The sequence below is a fragment of the Camelus bactrianus genome, chromosome 15, assembly GCF_048773025.1.
Source record: "Camelus bactrianus isolate YW-2024 breed Bactrian camel chromosome 15, ASM4877302v1, whole genome shotgun sequence".
Lineage (NCBI taxonomy): Eukaryota > Metazoa > Chordata > Mammalia > Artiodactyla > Camelidae > Camelus > Camelus bactrianus.
In genome coordinates this window covers 29,722,833-29,738,899 of record NC_133553.1, presented here as the reverse complement: position 1 = coordinate 29,738,899, position 16,067 = coordinate 29,722,833, and the positions used below count along the sequence as shown (strand labels likewise).

Sequence of the window (16,067 nt, the reverse complement as noted above, 5' to 3'; positions counted from 1 at the left end):
AAGGAGAGGCAGAGGGACAAAGTGAATGGCTACTTTACTGCTCAGAAGAAAAAAAGGAAAGAAAGGCTCTTGAGTAGGAAACTGTCAGCCAAGATGGCCAGTAGAGACAGTTCCAGCTGTAGCTCAGGCCATGTGGACTTTTATGGGAGGCATCTACCATCATGTCTTCCTTCCTGGTGTTGTGATGGAGCCAATCACCTTGTCTTCCACCGTTGTATGGACTCTTCAGGTTGTTGTCATGGCAGTTGTCAACTGTCAAGGCACTGGTGGGTGTGCCATTTAGCATGGTAATACATTATAATGAGCATATAAGAAGGCTCAAGGTCCACTGGAAGTCAGATCCTCCACCATCTTGGGCTTCACAGGTTTTAACCAGTTCTTGTTTTTTTGTTTGCAGCTTCCTCCTGAGACTTAGATAAGAGTAACTAGTTTCTATTTGAAGGAGGAGCAAGGGTATGAACCTGGGACAACAGCCTTAGTAACAAAAGGAAGGTTGCTTTTAATCAAAATGCCAGCAATCTGGTGGACACAGTGTCTCCCCTCCCCCCCCCCCCCCAAATATTCTGCTCAGCCATAAACAAGAGTTAGGGCTTGGGGAAGAGGGGCTTAGTTCCTGCAGAAGAATTTAAAGATGTTGTTATGTTTATTCCTTGAAGAGGAACTAGGACCCTGCCCCAAGGCTGCACCATTGTTTCTTGACTGCTCCTCCCTTGTTTCTGCACTCCCTCCCTTCCCGGATTAACAACTATTTAAATCTGCCCTTTGAAATTCAGGGAAGGTCAAGGAGGCTAAATGAAGCCTGTTTCTTACAAACAAGAAATTCAGGAAAGATTCTTACCAGGGAGGACTCCACAGGGTCCTCAATATCTATCTTCCCACTCCAAAATAAAAATCCAGATAGATCAAATATATAAATTTTTAAAATATAGATACGAAAAAAATATAGGGCAGTTTTATGATATGAGACTGGCCTTTCTTATCATGATAGCATACTCAATAGTCGTAAAGGAAAAGACTGACAAATTTTGGCATAAAACTAAAGAAGTTGATGTAACGACAAACTGGATAAAAACTATTTACAACATACATAAATCTGGGAGATTAAAAGTGGGAGTGTGAAGTAGTCATCTAGGAGACTGGGAAAGCAAATGGACTAGGGAAATGTGGACTTGTCAGGCAGGACAAAGGCCCACTTGAGTTAGTGGTCAGGAATTTAAAGTGAGACCAGCCAGCACCTTCATTTATGTAGTGATGGAATAACTAGAGAGTTGGATTTAGAAAAAACTGGGGTTGCTAGATGTATAGTATATGTAGGAAGAGAGAAGAGTGAAGTTGAGGATGTATACAATGAACTGCTTATAATGGTGGATTGTAATATTTAATTTGGTTAAGGAGGGATATTAGGACATAAGGAAGGGGATGTGAGGATGTAAGAAAAAATGAGGGAGGGGGGAAGGGACAGACTGGGAGTTCGAAATTTGTAGATACTGACAGGTGTATATAGAATAGATAAACAAGTTTATACTGTATAGCACAGGGAAGTATATACAAGATCTTGTGGTAGCTCATGGTGAAGAAGAATGTGACAGTGAATATATGTATGTTCATGTATGACTGAAAAATTGTGCTCTATATTGGAAATTGAACACAACATTGTAAACTGACTATAGCTCAATAAAATAAAATAAAAAACCCCCACTTCTTTAAATATTAAAAAAAAAAAAAGGAAAAATGAGGGACAGTGAAAAGACCAATAGTTCGTAGGTCCAGGTAGGGTTAAAGAATTGTTGGGATCAGGAGACTGGAGAGACCAGGCTATTGAGATGGGTGGTGGTGAAAGGGGCATGCAAGACCTGAATTGGATTACTGAAGAGCATAGTTTTTGGTAATAATAAGGCCTAGGGTGTGGCCTGGGAGTGGATGGAGTGGATGGTTAAGATGGATGATAAGATTTTTGGAATACAGGAGATCAAAGACCTAGAGGCCAGTATATGGGCAGGATCATCTATGTGGTTATTGAAATACCGAAGATTGTGGCAATAATGTTGGAGAGTAAATAGGGAAGTGTTAATGCAGTCATGGAATTACTCTGGTGACTGTAGGGGACAGCAGTGAAGGAGGAGAGCCAGTGGTCCAGTCAGATGCATGAAGATCAAAAGGTAGTTTTCTTTTTCAACTTTTATTATGAAAATTGTCAAATATATATAAAAGTTGGAAATACAGTGATCACGTATTTTCTATTTGCCTTCACTTATTAATCTACTTTTTAATTAAATGTATTTTGTATTTTTGTGGAGGCTTTAATTCTTTTTGGAATAAGGCAGGCTATAAATAAGCACAAATTCCTTTCCAGAAAGGTCGTGCTGATACACACGTACACTGGCTAAGTATTGATACAATACTTATTTTTACAGCTACTGTTATCGTTCCTTGCCTTACTAGCTCTTCACTATTTCATGTGAATAAGCAGCCACCTATATTCTTAGACCACACTCTTCCCTCTGCTTTTGCATTGTGCTGTTACCTCTGCCTTGAATGTTTTTCCCACATCCATAAATTTAACAAATATTTCGATGTGTAAGGTATAAGCTAATTTGAACACAAGCTGAAATGCACATGTCTGGTTGATTCATGGGAACTGATTTTCATGTGTCCTCTTTTTTGGCTTGTACAGGGGAGAAATTTGTGTATAGGCGCTTGAGGGCCTGGGATATCAAAGAATCTGTTTTCAGCCTGACCCTTTGGGCTGTCATTTGAGCCCAAAGGAAAGAGAGAGAGAAGGGTTACAAAGAAAAGCTGTACTTTCTCATTTTCTCAAGTCCATTTTCCTCTGCTTTAGAATATCTTTATTCACCCTTACCACTTTTTCTCTTTTATTCTGTCCCATGCTCTAACTTTATACCCTTGAGCTGTCAACTTCCATTTCATTAGGTAACTTCTTTTCCTTTTTCTTTTTGAGGGAAATTATCTTTCTCCCTCTTCCTCTAAAAATAGTTTTATTCTCCATCTAAAAAGTAAAGCCTTATAACCTTGCCTCTTTCCTAAAGCTTCTTATCTCTTCTCCTACCCTTTCTTCTTCCCTTAACAACATACTTCCTGGGTCACTTACACTGTACCTCCTATTTACTGCCTAATCTACTTCAACATGACTTTCATAGCCAGTTCACCGTACTGGAACTGCGCTCACAACAGATTGCCAGAACTAATGGCTTAGTCTTGATTTCTGTGACATTTGGCATTTATGACCATCATCTCCTTGAGACTCTTAACTCTATATCCGGATTTCTCTCCTTTTTCTCAACCTCTGTTCTGATTATTATTCTCCTGTTTCCTATACATGCTTTTCCTGGATAATACCATTCACTGACATGTTTACAGCTCTTCCCAATCCCTAATGACTACCAAATACGGATCTCTAGCTTGAGTAGAATTCTTACAATTTCTTGGATGTCTCTACCTAGATGTCTTTGTAAGTGTATCAGATTAGGTGTGCTCAAAATTGACCATTTTGTTGCTCACTCCCCAAATCTAATATTCCAAATCCTTACTTCCTTAGAGCTTCTGTTGGTTAATATTATCACTCTGTAGTCACTGAGGATAGAAACTTATCTGTGTTGCTCTTTCATCACCCACATTTAGCTGATCAGAAAATCCTGCTCATTCTGCCTCTGAAAAGCCTCTTTCCACTTCCCAACTTCAGATTCTCACCACCTGGATTATGCCAGTCATTTCATAACTGGTGCCTCTGTCTCAAGACACTCAAATCCAGTTCAGTTCCTGTACTGTTTGTCACAATTCTTTCTGTCTGCCCTTAAAAGACCAGGTTCTTGCCTTTTTCGTATATATGCTTTCCCTGGATAATGGCATTCTTTGACATGATGATGACCATTCCCAATTCCTGATGACTACCAAATCTGGGTCTCTAGCTCAGATATATGCTGTGTTTTAAATACTGACTCTCTATGACTTGCATAATAAAGTTCAAAATCAATAGCATGACATGCTTTATTCTTTAAATTGGGTCATCTTGGCAGGTTACTTCATTTCTTTGGCTTCTCTTTAATTGTTTCTAAATGAAGGGGATGAAATTCAGTATGTGTTTAACTCTTCAAAAAATCTTCAGATAAAATATAGAGAAGCCTCAATATGTAAAATACAAAAACAGAGCTACTTTCATTGAAATTGATATCCTCTCCCAACCTCACCTCTTCCCTAACCCACTTGTGTTGTATCTCCTTGAAGTTTCTAGAACTTGTGTAGGGAGCACAATTGGAAACAACTGCGTTTCTTAAGGTCTCTTTTTAACACTTAAGAATGAGTTCTCTGAAATCACATCACTCTCAAATCACACAGTATTTGAGTAGGCACGGCTCTACTGGTATACTGGCTGTGTACATTCTTTCTTGTAACCAGTCATGCCCTTAGATTCAGATATTTTTTCTTGTTTTGTTACAGGGCCTATCCATATACCCATACAATGTCTTTTACTTTGAGGACATGAGAAGCCCACTTATTTTGACAGTGACCTCTTGTTAGATAATTCTTACACAAATATTTTCTCCTGTGTGATATGTACCATACTTTGATTTAACTCTCAAGTAGTGTTAGTTTTATCCTCTGGGTTTTCATAACATTCTTCATACCCTTTTATTTTAGTGACTAGTCATGTTTGATGAGTAAATACTTGGATGAAAGAAAGAAAGAATGAATAGATATGTGGAGCACAGGTTTGGAGAATATATGTACTCTGTAAGTTTCATCTTACTTCAGTAACTAAAGAAGTAAGTATTTTGCTCCAGTTATTCTTTCGTGGAACTGACCTTGATTTCCTTGGGAATCGGATGGGGAACATTTTTCCCAACTAATCATCAGGTTTGAAGAGTTGGCTCTTGTGTATGTAGCATGCGAAGTGGAGGAGGCACTGGAGAAAGTTTTATAAGATATGCTTTCAGGAACTTGATTATCTTGCTTTTGCATGTCAGACCTTCAGTCAAATCTATTTACACTACTCAACATTTAACTAACATGATTCAAAGTATAATTGAAAAGCCCAAGCCTTTCTCCCAGCCCATATAAAAGCCTTCAGAATTCAATGGTAAATAAACCTTTATCTCTAAAATGTACTTAAAAAAAAAAAGTTGCAAAAGGGCCATGTTGCAAGGGTCAATTTAAAATCCACAGCTCTGATGCCTGTAGGTTTCAAGAAAGTAGTTTGGAGCCTGCTCTGCTTGATTGCTTGCTTGCTTTTTTTTAAAAAAATTATTATTTTTTTAAAATGGGGAGGTAGTTAGGTTTCTTTATTTATTACTATTACTTTTTATTTAACGGAGTTATTGGGGATTGAACCCATGACCTCGTGCATGCTAAGCCTGTGCTCTACCACTGAGCTGTACTCCCCACCCTGCTCTGCTTTCTTACCGGTTTCTTAGTTTCTTTTCTATATGCATATTCGGTTCAGCATTACCTTTCTTCATGCCTCCCCTGCTTACTTTTCTTTTTTCTTGTGTCTCAACCATCTTATTCATGTACCCAGTTCATTTATTTGTTTAGCAAATATTTATTGAGCATTTTCTCTGGGAGATCTGGTTTAGCCACTAGGCATAGAGGTAAATAAAAATGATCTCTGTCCAGAATAAGTGAGGCAGGCAAACATGGGAAATTGAGATACAATATGATAAGTGAAGTTATTGTGGGATGAGCAAGTATTATGGACATACCTAGGAGATAGTGACTAACTGTTTGAGAGGACAGAAGTCTTCCAAGGAAGAGGTGATGTTTGGGAGTTGAAGAGTGAGGAGAAAGTGTGGTGAATGTTACAGAGGGAACAGAGGAATAGGAGTGAAAAAAGCATCTGTTTGGAGAAAAGTTTGCTGTACTTAGGACATCTGAATCTAGGGAAGTGTCTAGAGGTGAATGTGGTAAAGTAGATTGGGGTGGGATTCTGAAGGGTACCGTATTTCTTACGAAGAAGTTTGGGCTTTAACTTGTAACTATGTGAGGGAATTTAAGCAGAGGGGGCACTGGTGGGTGTTATGGAAAAAACTAGTTACTCTGTGGAAAGATCTCAAGATAGATAGACCATTTAGGAGGTTCATACCCTAATTCACATAACGACTGAGTCACAATCTCCTGGTGATGGGCCTGGGAATCTGTAGAACTAGAAAATGTCCCAGGTAATATAATCAGACAAGTTGGGAAATTTAAAAACATAGCACTGGACGTAAGAAATGTGGTTTCTAGGGCCAGTTTTGGTACTGACTAGCAATGTGAGCTCATAGAAATCTCTTATTTTCCCATCTTGAAAATTGAGGGTTTTAGACTAAATAATTACTCTGATTGTTTGCTTGTATAATTCTGTACTTCTAAACAAGTCCAACTTAATTGAACTACTTTTTACTTATAATGGCTACTTTTTTTTTCTTTCTGGGTCTTATTGACTCTTCTGTGGAAGGATTTCCTACTCCTATTCAAGCATTTCTACTTTTCTCTGCCTTAGTATGAGTGTATCTCCCACATTCTCCAAATTGCACTTGGATTATATTAAATCAAAGCAATCTTCTTTGCCTTAAGCCTGCTATCTACCACATATATTTTCTTGGTTTCTAAAAAGATGAAAATGCCAGTTCTCCACTTACTTATAATGAGCAGGAAACTCTCCACATAAATATTCTAAAACTATTGATAACTAATACAGTGTTCAAATTATGTGGTAACTACAAACTGCCAATATTGCCCATCATTACACATTACCCCCTTTAAGGAGCAGAGAGAGGTGTTTATCGGATGCTGACTTCAGTCACACGTGCCTGAAATAGGCATCAGGCATGTAACCAGGATGATGCTGATTACCCTTTTCTTCCCCTCAAAGGGTTGTACCAAGAGGTAAGGTATAATTAGCACTTCCTAATTTATGTCTGTGATTGTTGTAGACCTATGTGTTGGAGGGCGTCTCCAGCTTGTTTTTTTTTCTCCCTTATAAATGTACCAACATTAAGTTGACTGCTGCTTGCAGGAACATGTGACCTACACAGCATTGATTATTATCACCATTTAAGAAAGGAAGAGGCAGATAAAGCCCATGGGAAGTTCATGGACTTTAGAATTAGACAGGTTTGGGATTACATCCTGACTTTATCACTTACTGAATTTCAGCAAGTAATTTAACCTTACAGTTTCTTATTTTGTGAAATGAGTACAGCATTTTCTGCCCTGCAGGGATACTGAGAGGATTATTTGTATTATCAAAGATGCCTAGCTGTATCTGGCACAAAGTGGACTAGTCTACAAGTTCCTATCTGTGAAGCTCCTTGTATAGAACCTGGAACATTTTAGATTCTCAGTGAATACTAAGTATGACAGATAGATGACAAGAAAATACATTAACAGTAAGCACTTAGTAAATGATTACTGTTACGATTACATAAAGTACAATTGTTGATTTTTTCAAAAATGTCAAATGTATCTTGCATTTTTCAAAATTTCAGTTATTACTTCTCTAAGTATAGATTAATAGACTTGGTTTTGTTTGTTTGGTTGTTTTTTGTGTTTTGTTTTTAGAGTAGTAGAATTGTTAAGCATGAGGTAATTCTACAACAGGCCAGAGAGAATTGATATAAATGTAATGGATATGAAATGGCACACTATACAGGCTTATTGATTCCAATAAATTATGCCACCATATTTAGATGTTACCACAGTCAATCGCATGTTACATACATACATGTTGTACTGTGGTTCCTGCATGCATGGGTAGCTGTATCCCATGTACCTGGTGAGGAGTGTTCTGTAGTACCAGTGCCTTCAGCTTCCCTGAGGGGATTTTCCCTCCCTGCCTCTTATATTATGTGATTGATTTTTTGGTTTTATTCCAGGATTATACGTGTAATTATTGAGCATCTGTTATGTGGCATTCTGTTGTATTCACCGAATATGTGATGACTAGCCAGAGGTCCTAGATAGACCTAGATCTAACTGATGAAGGCTTTGTGACTGTGGGATCCTGTTCCTTATTTGTCTGTTTAACTTCTTGCTTTTTCTTCAGACTCTCTTTAGTAATGCACATGCTTTTATGCAGCTTTAAAATGCAACGTAGGTAATGCTTTTAGAGGATTTTTCCCACATTTAAAAATTCTCTAACAGAGACCTAGTAAAATAGGGGCCCTTGCTACTACATGTCTGTAAGTAAATAGTTTCTTTGCAGGAATTTGGCAGATTTTGGTTTAACATTAGTTACGATAATTTAAAATTGGGGAAGTAAAAGAGTTGTACTTATTTGTAGAATTTCTGTATTTGAGGAAGTTGCAGTCAAAACCTGATAGATGAGACTTCTGTGTTCACTGTTTTTAGCTGATGACACTACACCTTACTCAGTCTCGTAAACTGTAATTCTGGGAGTCATCTCTTTGATTCTTTTTGCTCTGTGATCCCTTATGTCTAAAGAGTCCCTGAGTTCTACCTGCTTTAAACTCTTCATTGTTTCTCCAGTTCATCCCCTGTCTTCCGTTCCTGCTGCCATTGTTCTAGATCAGGTGCCAGATATTCTCAGCTGTTCCCTAACTGATCTTCCTGCTGCAGGCCTTTTCTTCACAGTTGATTGTCTTAAGTAAAATCTGACTGTGTCCCTCTTTAAATCCCTTTATCATAATGGACTTTAAATTTTGTCAGATGCTTTTTCTGTATCTATTGAGATGATCACGTGGTTTTTGTCTTGTCCCTTGTTGATGTGGTGTATCATATTAGTTGATTTGCATATGTTGAATCATCCTTGTGACCCAGGTGTGAATCCAGTGTGACCTTTTTTATGTGTTTGTTGGATTTGATTTGCTAATATTTTGTTGAGAATTTTTGCATCTATATTCATCAAAGATACTGGCCTGTAGTTTTCTTTTTTGGTAGTGTCTTTGTCTGGTTTTGGTTTCAGGGTGATGGTGGCTTGGTGAAGTTATTCTTTGTATGGTCGGTAGAGTTCCTGAGAGAAGCCATCCCGAACTGGACTTCTGTTTACAGGGTGTTTTTTTAAATTACAGATTCTATTTCATTTCTAGTGATTAGTCTATTCAGATTATCTATTTCTTCTTGATTCAGTTTTGGTAGACTCTATATTTCTAGAAACTTGTCTATTTCTTCTAGGTTGTCCAATTTGTTGGCATATAATTGTTCATAGTATTCTCTTATGGTTTTTTGTATATCTGTGGTATCGGTTATTATTTCTCCCCTTTCATTTCTTATTTTGTTTCTTTGAGTCCTCTCTTGTTTCTTCTTGGTGAGCCTGGCCAGAGGTTTGCTGATTTTGTTTACTCTTTCAAAAAACCAGCTCTTGGTTTTATTGATTTTTTTCTTGTTGTTTTTAAATCTCTATTTTATTTATTTCCTCTCTGATCTTTATTATTTCTTTCCTTCTGCTGACTTTAGGTTTGCTTGTTCTTCTTTTTCTAATTCCTTTAGGTAGTAGGCTAGGTTGTTTCAGATTTTTCTTGTTTTTTGAGGAACTTCCTTTAAACCTTTTAGAACTCATTTTCAAAGACAGGTTCAAGGTTCTTTACATTACAGTTACAACTAGTTCTTACTTATCCATTGAGGCTCAACACAGTACCTCCTCTAGGAGTTTTTGACCATCCCACCACAGTTTAAGTATTATTTTTCTGTATGGTACGCAGTTTCCAACCTGAAGTTTACAATACTTTTTGGGAAAAGAGTGAAGAAAACCAACTTGTACATGGGTGACATTTCCTCCTACCCAAGGAGAGTGTAGTGATAGGTGAAGTATAAGTGTGGTAACGGGTTTAAAGTTCCGTTGCAGTGAAACTAACATATAAAGAAAGAATGTGCACTATGAGCGGCGGGAGGATGGTATACAGTGGTAACATACAGAAAAGCTGGGAGTCAGAAGAGCAAAATTGGCAGTGCCATTGAAAGCACTGTTGGAGGTTTGCCTGTCCCTACTGCCCAGTCCTTGCTTGTCCCTGTCGTGTAGGTAGATGTATCAGACTGCCGATCCCTGATGCTGTTAAACATTCTAATCACAGTTAACATCCTTTGCTCACCACACAAAGATCTGGCCAAAATTTAGTGATAGTTTCCTTTGTAGGAAGAAAAGTTCTTGTTTGTCTCTTAGCCATTGAATTTCTCATTGTAAATTAATACTGGATTTACATACCAGTTTTCTGTTAGTACAACTCACTTTTGGTGGTTATTCTGGGACAGTCATCTTTCTCTTTGAGCACATCCCATTCACTATGGTATGGTACCTTGTAACACTTCTTGGCAGCTAGTCAGCCAGCTTCTCAGGTAATACCTTCCACTGTAATACATTCCACTCTTTATACTTTCTTGTTCAAATGGCTTGTTTTTCCTCAGGCTTCTAAAAATATTAGGTATTTAAATGACTTGGGTAAATAGATGAGTTACTAAATGGTTTTTAAGATAGTAGTGGTTTCCTGCAATGTTATAATCCATGGTTTTAATTATTAAGTGCATTATTGTAAGTTTGTTAGGACTTCACTCTCCCTAATGGTTCTACCCTCAAGATTCATGGAACAAATTGTTATTTTTGAATTTATTCATAATAAGATACTGAATTCAGGGTTCAGAATTATATTACACTCTTTTTCCTGGACACCCAGGAAGCCATTTATCAAACACTCACTGTATGTCAGGCAGTGCACTGGATTATGTTTAATACTTAAAAAAAAAAAAAAAAAAACTCCTGCAAAGTATTTTTACAGGTGAGAAATGTGAGACTCCAGAAGGTTAAATAGCTATTCCACAGTCTCAGCTAGGAAAATAGCAAAGTTGGAATTTGAACCCAGAACTGTTCATTTCCAAATTCCCTTCTCTTCCTAGTGCAGAATATTTGCTCATTACACTTATGTTTAAATAAATATTTTTGTTTTATTGATTAAATATTTATGCTACCGTTATTTTGGATATTTTTCTCGCTTGGGGTTTTCTGAGGAAGAAGAATATTATGGATTTCCATGTTATTGTACACTTAATTTATACAATTGATTTCTCTGAAATTCTTGCCTAGTTATAACAACTCTCCTCTTTTCCAAATTAATTTCTATAAAATTGGTTCATGCCAGAGGTTTCCTTATTCATTATTTGCTGTTAAATATTTGATTGTTCTTTTTAAATGGTTTTATTTTAAAGGCAGCACCATTACCCTACAAAATCTCCTGCCTTCCCCAAATTTAAATTCTGCCTGTTCAGCAGAAGCTCATTGTTTTCTGTTTTAAATGTGAGCTGAAGGGTCAAACATTCCTACTGCTTAGTGGCTACACTAAGCAGTGATCTGCCCTTGTTGTATTATTAATGTCACGATGTTTTCATGTTGCAGATGGCTGAGAGCTAGCAAGGAAAATTCAGGACCATGATGGCTCAGTTTCCCACAGCTATGAATGGTAAGCAGCTTTATGCTTGTGGCAAGATAAAAAGGTTATAGGATTTTTTTTTGTGGTTGAGGTTATAAAATATTCATTTAGGTATTTTCCTTAAGCTTATAAATGCAAAACTTAAAGTATTCTTGTTGAAAATATTTGGATAATTTATTTCAGAACATTGCATGTATTTTCTATTAGAATATTATGCAGTAAATCCTGAGACTCAATATAAGCATATACTGCAGTATCATCTGGCATGTGTGCTTGCCTTTGCATGGCTAAGAAGAACCTAAAGGTATATCGTGTTTGATGCATAAAACTGGAGGACAAAAAACATGGTGCTGTAAGGTGGAGAATATTAAAGGTGTTTTTGATAGCATACGTTGACTGTAAACTGATTAAACCACTAAAGATTCATTTAGTAATATGCATATAAAATTAGTTTGTTTGCCCTTTTATAAAGGATCATGTATGCCTACATACATAATTGTTTAATAGGAAACATTTTAAAGGAACATGTTGAGGCAATTTCAACAGTAAAACATTTTTGAGGTTTTTTTCTGATTCTAGTTCCAATTCACTTCCCAAATACAAATTAACCATCCTTAGTAGGTAAGAAGTTACTGTGTATGTCATTTAGAATTGAGAAAATGCATTGTATTTTTTGATTTTTTTAAGAAATCAGATATGCTGAGTTCTTAATTTTGAGGTGACTTTTATTAACTAATTATAAATATAAGGAAATAGAGGGTCCAGTCAATAATTCTTTAATATTTGAATTGAAAACTGCAATATTGAAGAACAAGAGGGAAAAAAAGAGGAAAGAATCACCAGTAATTCCACCACCTTCACAAAGGAATTGCGTTAATATTACCATCTATTATTTGATCAATTACATTTTTAAAAAACATGTTCTCAGTCATAGGGCCAAAACAGTACATTGTTACTAAAGAAAATATATGTTGTATACCTAAAGTTTTAAGACTCCAGATTGATCTTGTGAGATCTACAAAAGTTTTGGAAAAATGAATTATTTGCATAAAATAAAAATAAATTCTAGTATGTGGTAGGATTCTGCCATTTAAAGATGGACTTGCGATAAGGGTTTTGTTGTTTTGTTTTTTGCCTTTTCAGAACTCTTACTTAAGGATTAATGTAAGCATAGCTCCTATTATGGAAGTGGTGTGAGATTATAAAGATTATTTGATGCCAGGGACAACTTTTTTAAGTAAAGTATTTTTTTTTCCATAATGAGTGATAAATATAAGTTTAGAATCAGGGTAATAATTGTAGTACCGATGTGCTGTATCCAAATTTGAGGATTTCTATGCCTTATACAAGGGAATTTGCTTTAAGCATGTAGTTTAGTTATAAACTTCAACCAACATGTTAAGCAGATTGATAAACAAAATGAACATAAAATAAATCAGTACAGGCCTGGTCTTTTTTCATTTTGTTTCTTCCATTCTCTAAACATTTGTATATCACTTTGTAGCTCATTGCATTATATATAAAATGTTGGAAACAAAATGTTCAGTAACAAAAAAGATTACTTGAGTAATTGTCTAAAGTGTTGGACAATTAATTTAGTAGTATATAGGAATATAGTAATTGTTTGAAACTTCTGAAGTATTGCTAGCTAATATAGACTTTGGTACCCTCCTACTTAGTTTATGAAAGAGCTGAAGATTAAAGATAATCTTGTATATATTTAATTTAAATTCAATTCAGGGTTTAAGATCTTATTAAAAGAATCATCCATGTATAACACGAAACCTTCAGAAGCAGTGTTTGCTTCTGTAGTAAATTCTCAGTTATAGATTGTGTTAAATTTTTTCAGTGCACAATACTACTGGAACTAAGTGCCCTCCCTAGACCAGGCTGTTTGTCTAAATGCTTCTGACATAATCCTCAGGTTTTGCCATGTCTACTTCATCAGCCTGAGACCAACCACAGACAGACTTTTAGACTTTTGTGGTTCTTACAGAAGAGCTGTGTTGTCTAGTATAGTAGCCAGTAGCTACCTATGGCTATTTCATTTAAATTAATAAAAATTAAGTAAAAAAAAAAATTGAGTTTCTCAGTCACACAGCCACATTTCAGGTGCTCACAGCCACATGTGGCTAATGGCTATAGTACTGGACAATGCAGATACATCTTAGAAAGCTCTGTTGAACAGATAGATATTCTTTCCTTAGTCTATTTGATGATTCACTTCCTATCTCCTTAACAGAACTAAAAAAGATCATTGCATCGTATTTTTACCACTTATAATATTTTATTTCTGATTTCTTCTATACCAGCAAAATCATCCTTGCCAAACCTTTTTTGATCATGGAGGGTTTGCTTTCTGCTTCTCAAAAATTTAGTGAAATTGTAAATAAGGAGGGCATAATAATATGAGTGATAGGCAAGAGGTGACTTCAGATACATGTTGCTACCAGTTGATACCACAATGTAATGTAGCTTGTTTAAGCCTCAGCATCTAGAGGTAGTTAAAGACTAGTTAAGTGACTAAGAAGTTCCTGAAGCCCATGACAGTGGCTCTGTCTAAAATCTGGAAGTGAGAAGGAAGAGAGGGAAAGAATAGGAACAGCTAGTGGCTTTAGGAGGAAAAAAATACCATTTTTATTTTTAGAGCTTTATTACCTTTTTAGAATTTTAGAGCTCGTTATTCTTTTCAATTGTGTAAGTAAGAAATGTTGTTGAACACCGGACCTTGTAGAATCAGCTGAGTGTTGGACTGCGTTTATAATAACCCAAGCATTTATTATTCAGGTACCTCCAGTTGAGGCTTTAGTTCTATCTAGACCAGTATACCAGTTGTATTTTAGAAATTTAAGGCTTAACATATGTGATTTGACTATTATTTTGAACTGGACAAATACACCAATGAAGACTATTTCTGATATTTAATTTTTGTAGCATACAAGTGGGATATAACCTGTCTGAGTCATGTCTATTCAGAGCTATATGTTAAAATACTGCTCTGCCACTACCCAGCTATGCAGCTTAACCATGTGGAACTTATTTCTGTGTGTGTGTATGTACATATGTGTATGTATGTATATCTGTGTATGTAAAATAGGGATGAGACGACTTACTGCACTTACTACATGGAATCTAGCATATAGTGGATGTTCTATAAATATGTATTTTTCCTTCTACATGAACCATAAGAACATGTTTGACAGAGCCAGTAAATGAGATGAGAATAAGCAACAGAAATCTTTATGAAAATATCACATTCTCGATTGAATGATGACTTTGGGGAAGTGGGTAAAATTTTAATACATTTCTAAAGTAATCAGACAGTGTAAAAGGTTTTTAGATTTTTAAGGCAATATTAAAAATCAACCCCCGAATCTGGCTTTCCTGCCGTTCTATAAAGCTTATGGATAAATATAGACTAAGATTGGGAGATTTTTTACTTACAGTTCAAAATTTTAAGCTTTTGGCTCTTTAAAAGGTTCTGTTAGTATATAGTATATATTCTAAATAAGAAAGCCAGAATTGGAACAACAACTTTAGAATTGGCTTTGAATTACATGTATTTCAGAGTCATCTTATTTCTATGTAACTTTTCCTTCCTGTAAAATTCTTAGTGTGTTAATATCTTATGTTTTTTTAATATCTTATGTTTTAATATGGTCATTTTTTTGGAGTCTCCAGATTTGAAGATTGTTTGAATACTACTTAAAAAATTTTCCTTCTTATATGCCTTAGAACATTTTTATTCTATTAGTAACATTAATCATAATAATACTTAATCATAATTGTTCTGTATGACTCTCTTGGCTAGTGGAGTCCCTTAAATATTAGAAAGTCTGTGAGCTCATTTAAAGTGTTCATTTTATTCATCTTGGTACCCCTAGTCCTTGTACACATCGGTGCCCCATAAATGTTTGTTGAATGAATATATATATAAAGGTGTGAAGATTGCTAGTTGGAATCATGAGGAGCTAAGCAGTAAGCATTCTCAGATAGGCTGAGAAGACAGGTAGCCAAGGAAAGGTGAGGAGATAGTAGTATATAAGAAAGTGTTAGAAAGTGGTAAATGTTGACACAGCTATCCTTTCTGATATAACAGAGTCCTCTGTAGTCTTAGGATAGCAGTCTGTCACTGCCTGGGGATGTACACTGCTGTATGTTAGAGCAACTCAAGCCTTCCCAACCAGACGGTTCAGACTTAAAATAGTCTTAAGATTTCTGACTAAAAAGCCTCACTTTCAGTATTTTCTGGCAAGAGTACCTTTATCATAAGGAGAAGTGCCTGGGAAAGATTCCGTTGCTCTGACTTCTCCTTAATTATGTTGTTCCCTGGGTTTGGGTTGAGTAAGGAAACTAATTTATTGAGTATGCTCCATGTGACAGGCATGTGTTAGGTGCTTTATATATTTGTTTTGTTTCAAGTTGGGTTTATTGAGGTATAATTCACCCTTTTTAATACAATTTGATGAATATTTTACAAATATATACAATCATGTAAATAAGGATATATGGAGCATTTCTGTCACCTAAAAAGTTCCCTTTTCCCCTTCACCCTAATCTTAGCCACTGGCAGTCACTAATCAGATTTCTGTTCCAGTAGTTTTGTCTTTCCAGAATGTCATATAAATGAAATATATAATAAGTAGCCTTTTGTGTCTTTGTCGCTTCTTTCACTTAAGAGAATACTTTTGTTAT

General features: G+C 35.9%; 1 protein-coding gene across 6 annotated transcripts in view; it reads left to right on the top strand.

Moving 5' to 3' along the window:
• ITSN2 (intersectin 2) overlaps positions 1–16,067 on the top strand; it is a 132,391-nt gene that overhangs the window by 17,075 nt on the left and 99,249 nt on the right. For 5 of the 6 annotated variants that reach the window (XR_012499265.1, XM_074341740.1, XM_074341739.1 and 2 more), the window contains exon 2: positions 11,339–11,402. Coding sequence is in view for 5 of the 6 variants with exons in the window: in XM_074341740.1 (XP_074197841.1) it covers positions 11,372–11,402 (31 nt within the window). In the remaining variant the exon portion in view is untranslated. Of the gene's footprint in view, positions 1–11,338; positions 11,403–16,067 lie in introns of those variants that run through there. The other variant, XM_045511870.2, reaches the window with a different exon arrangement.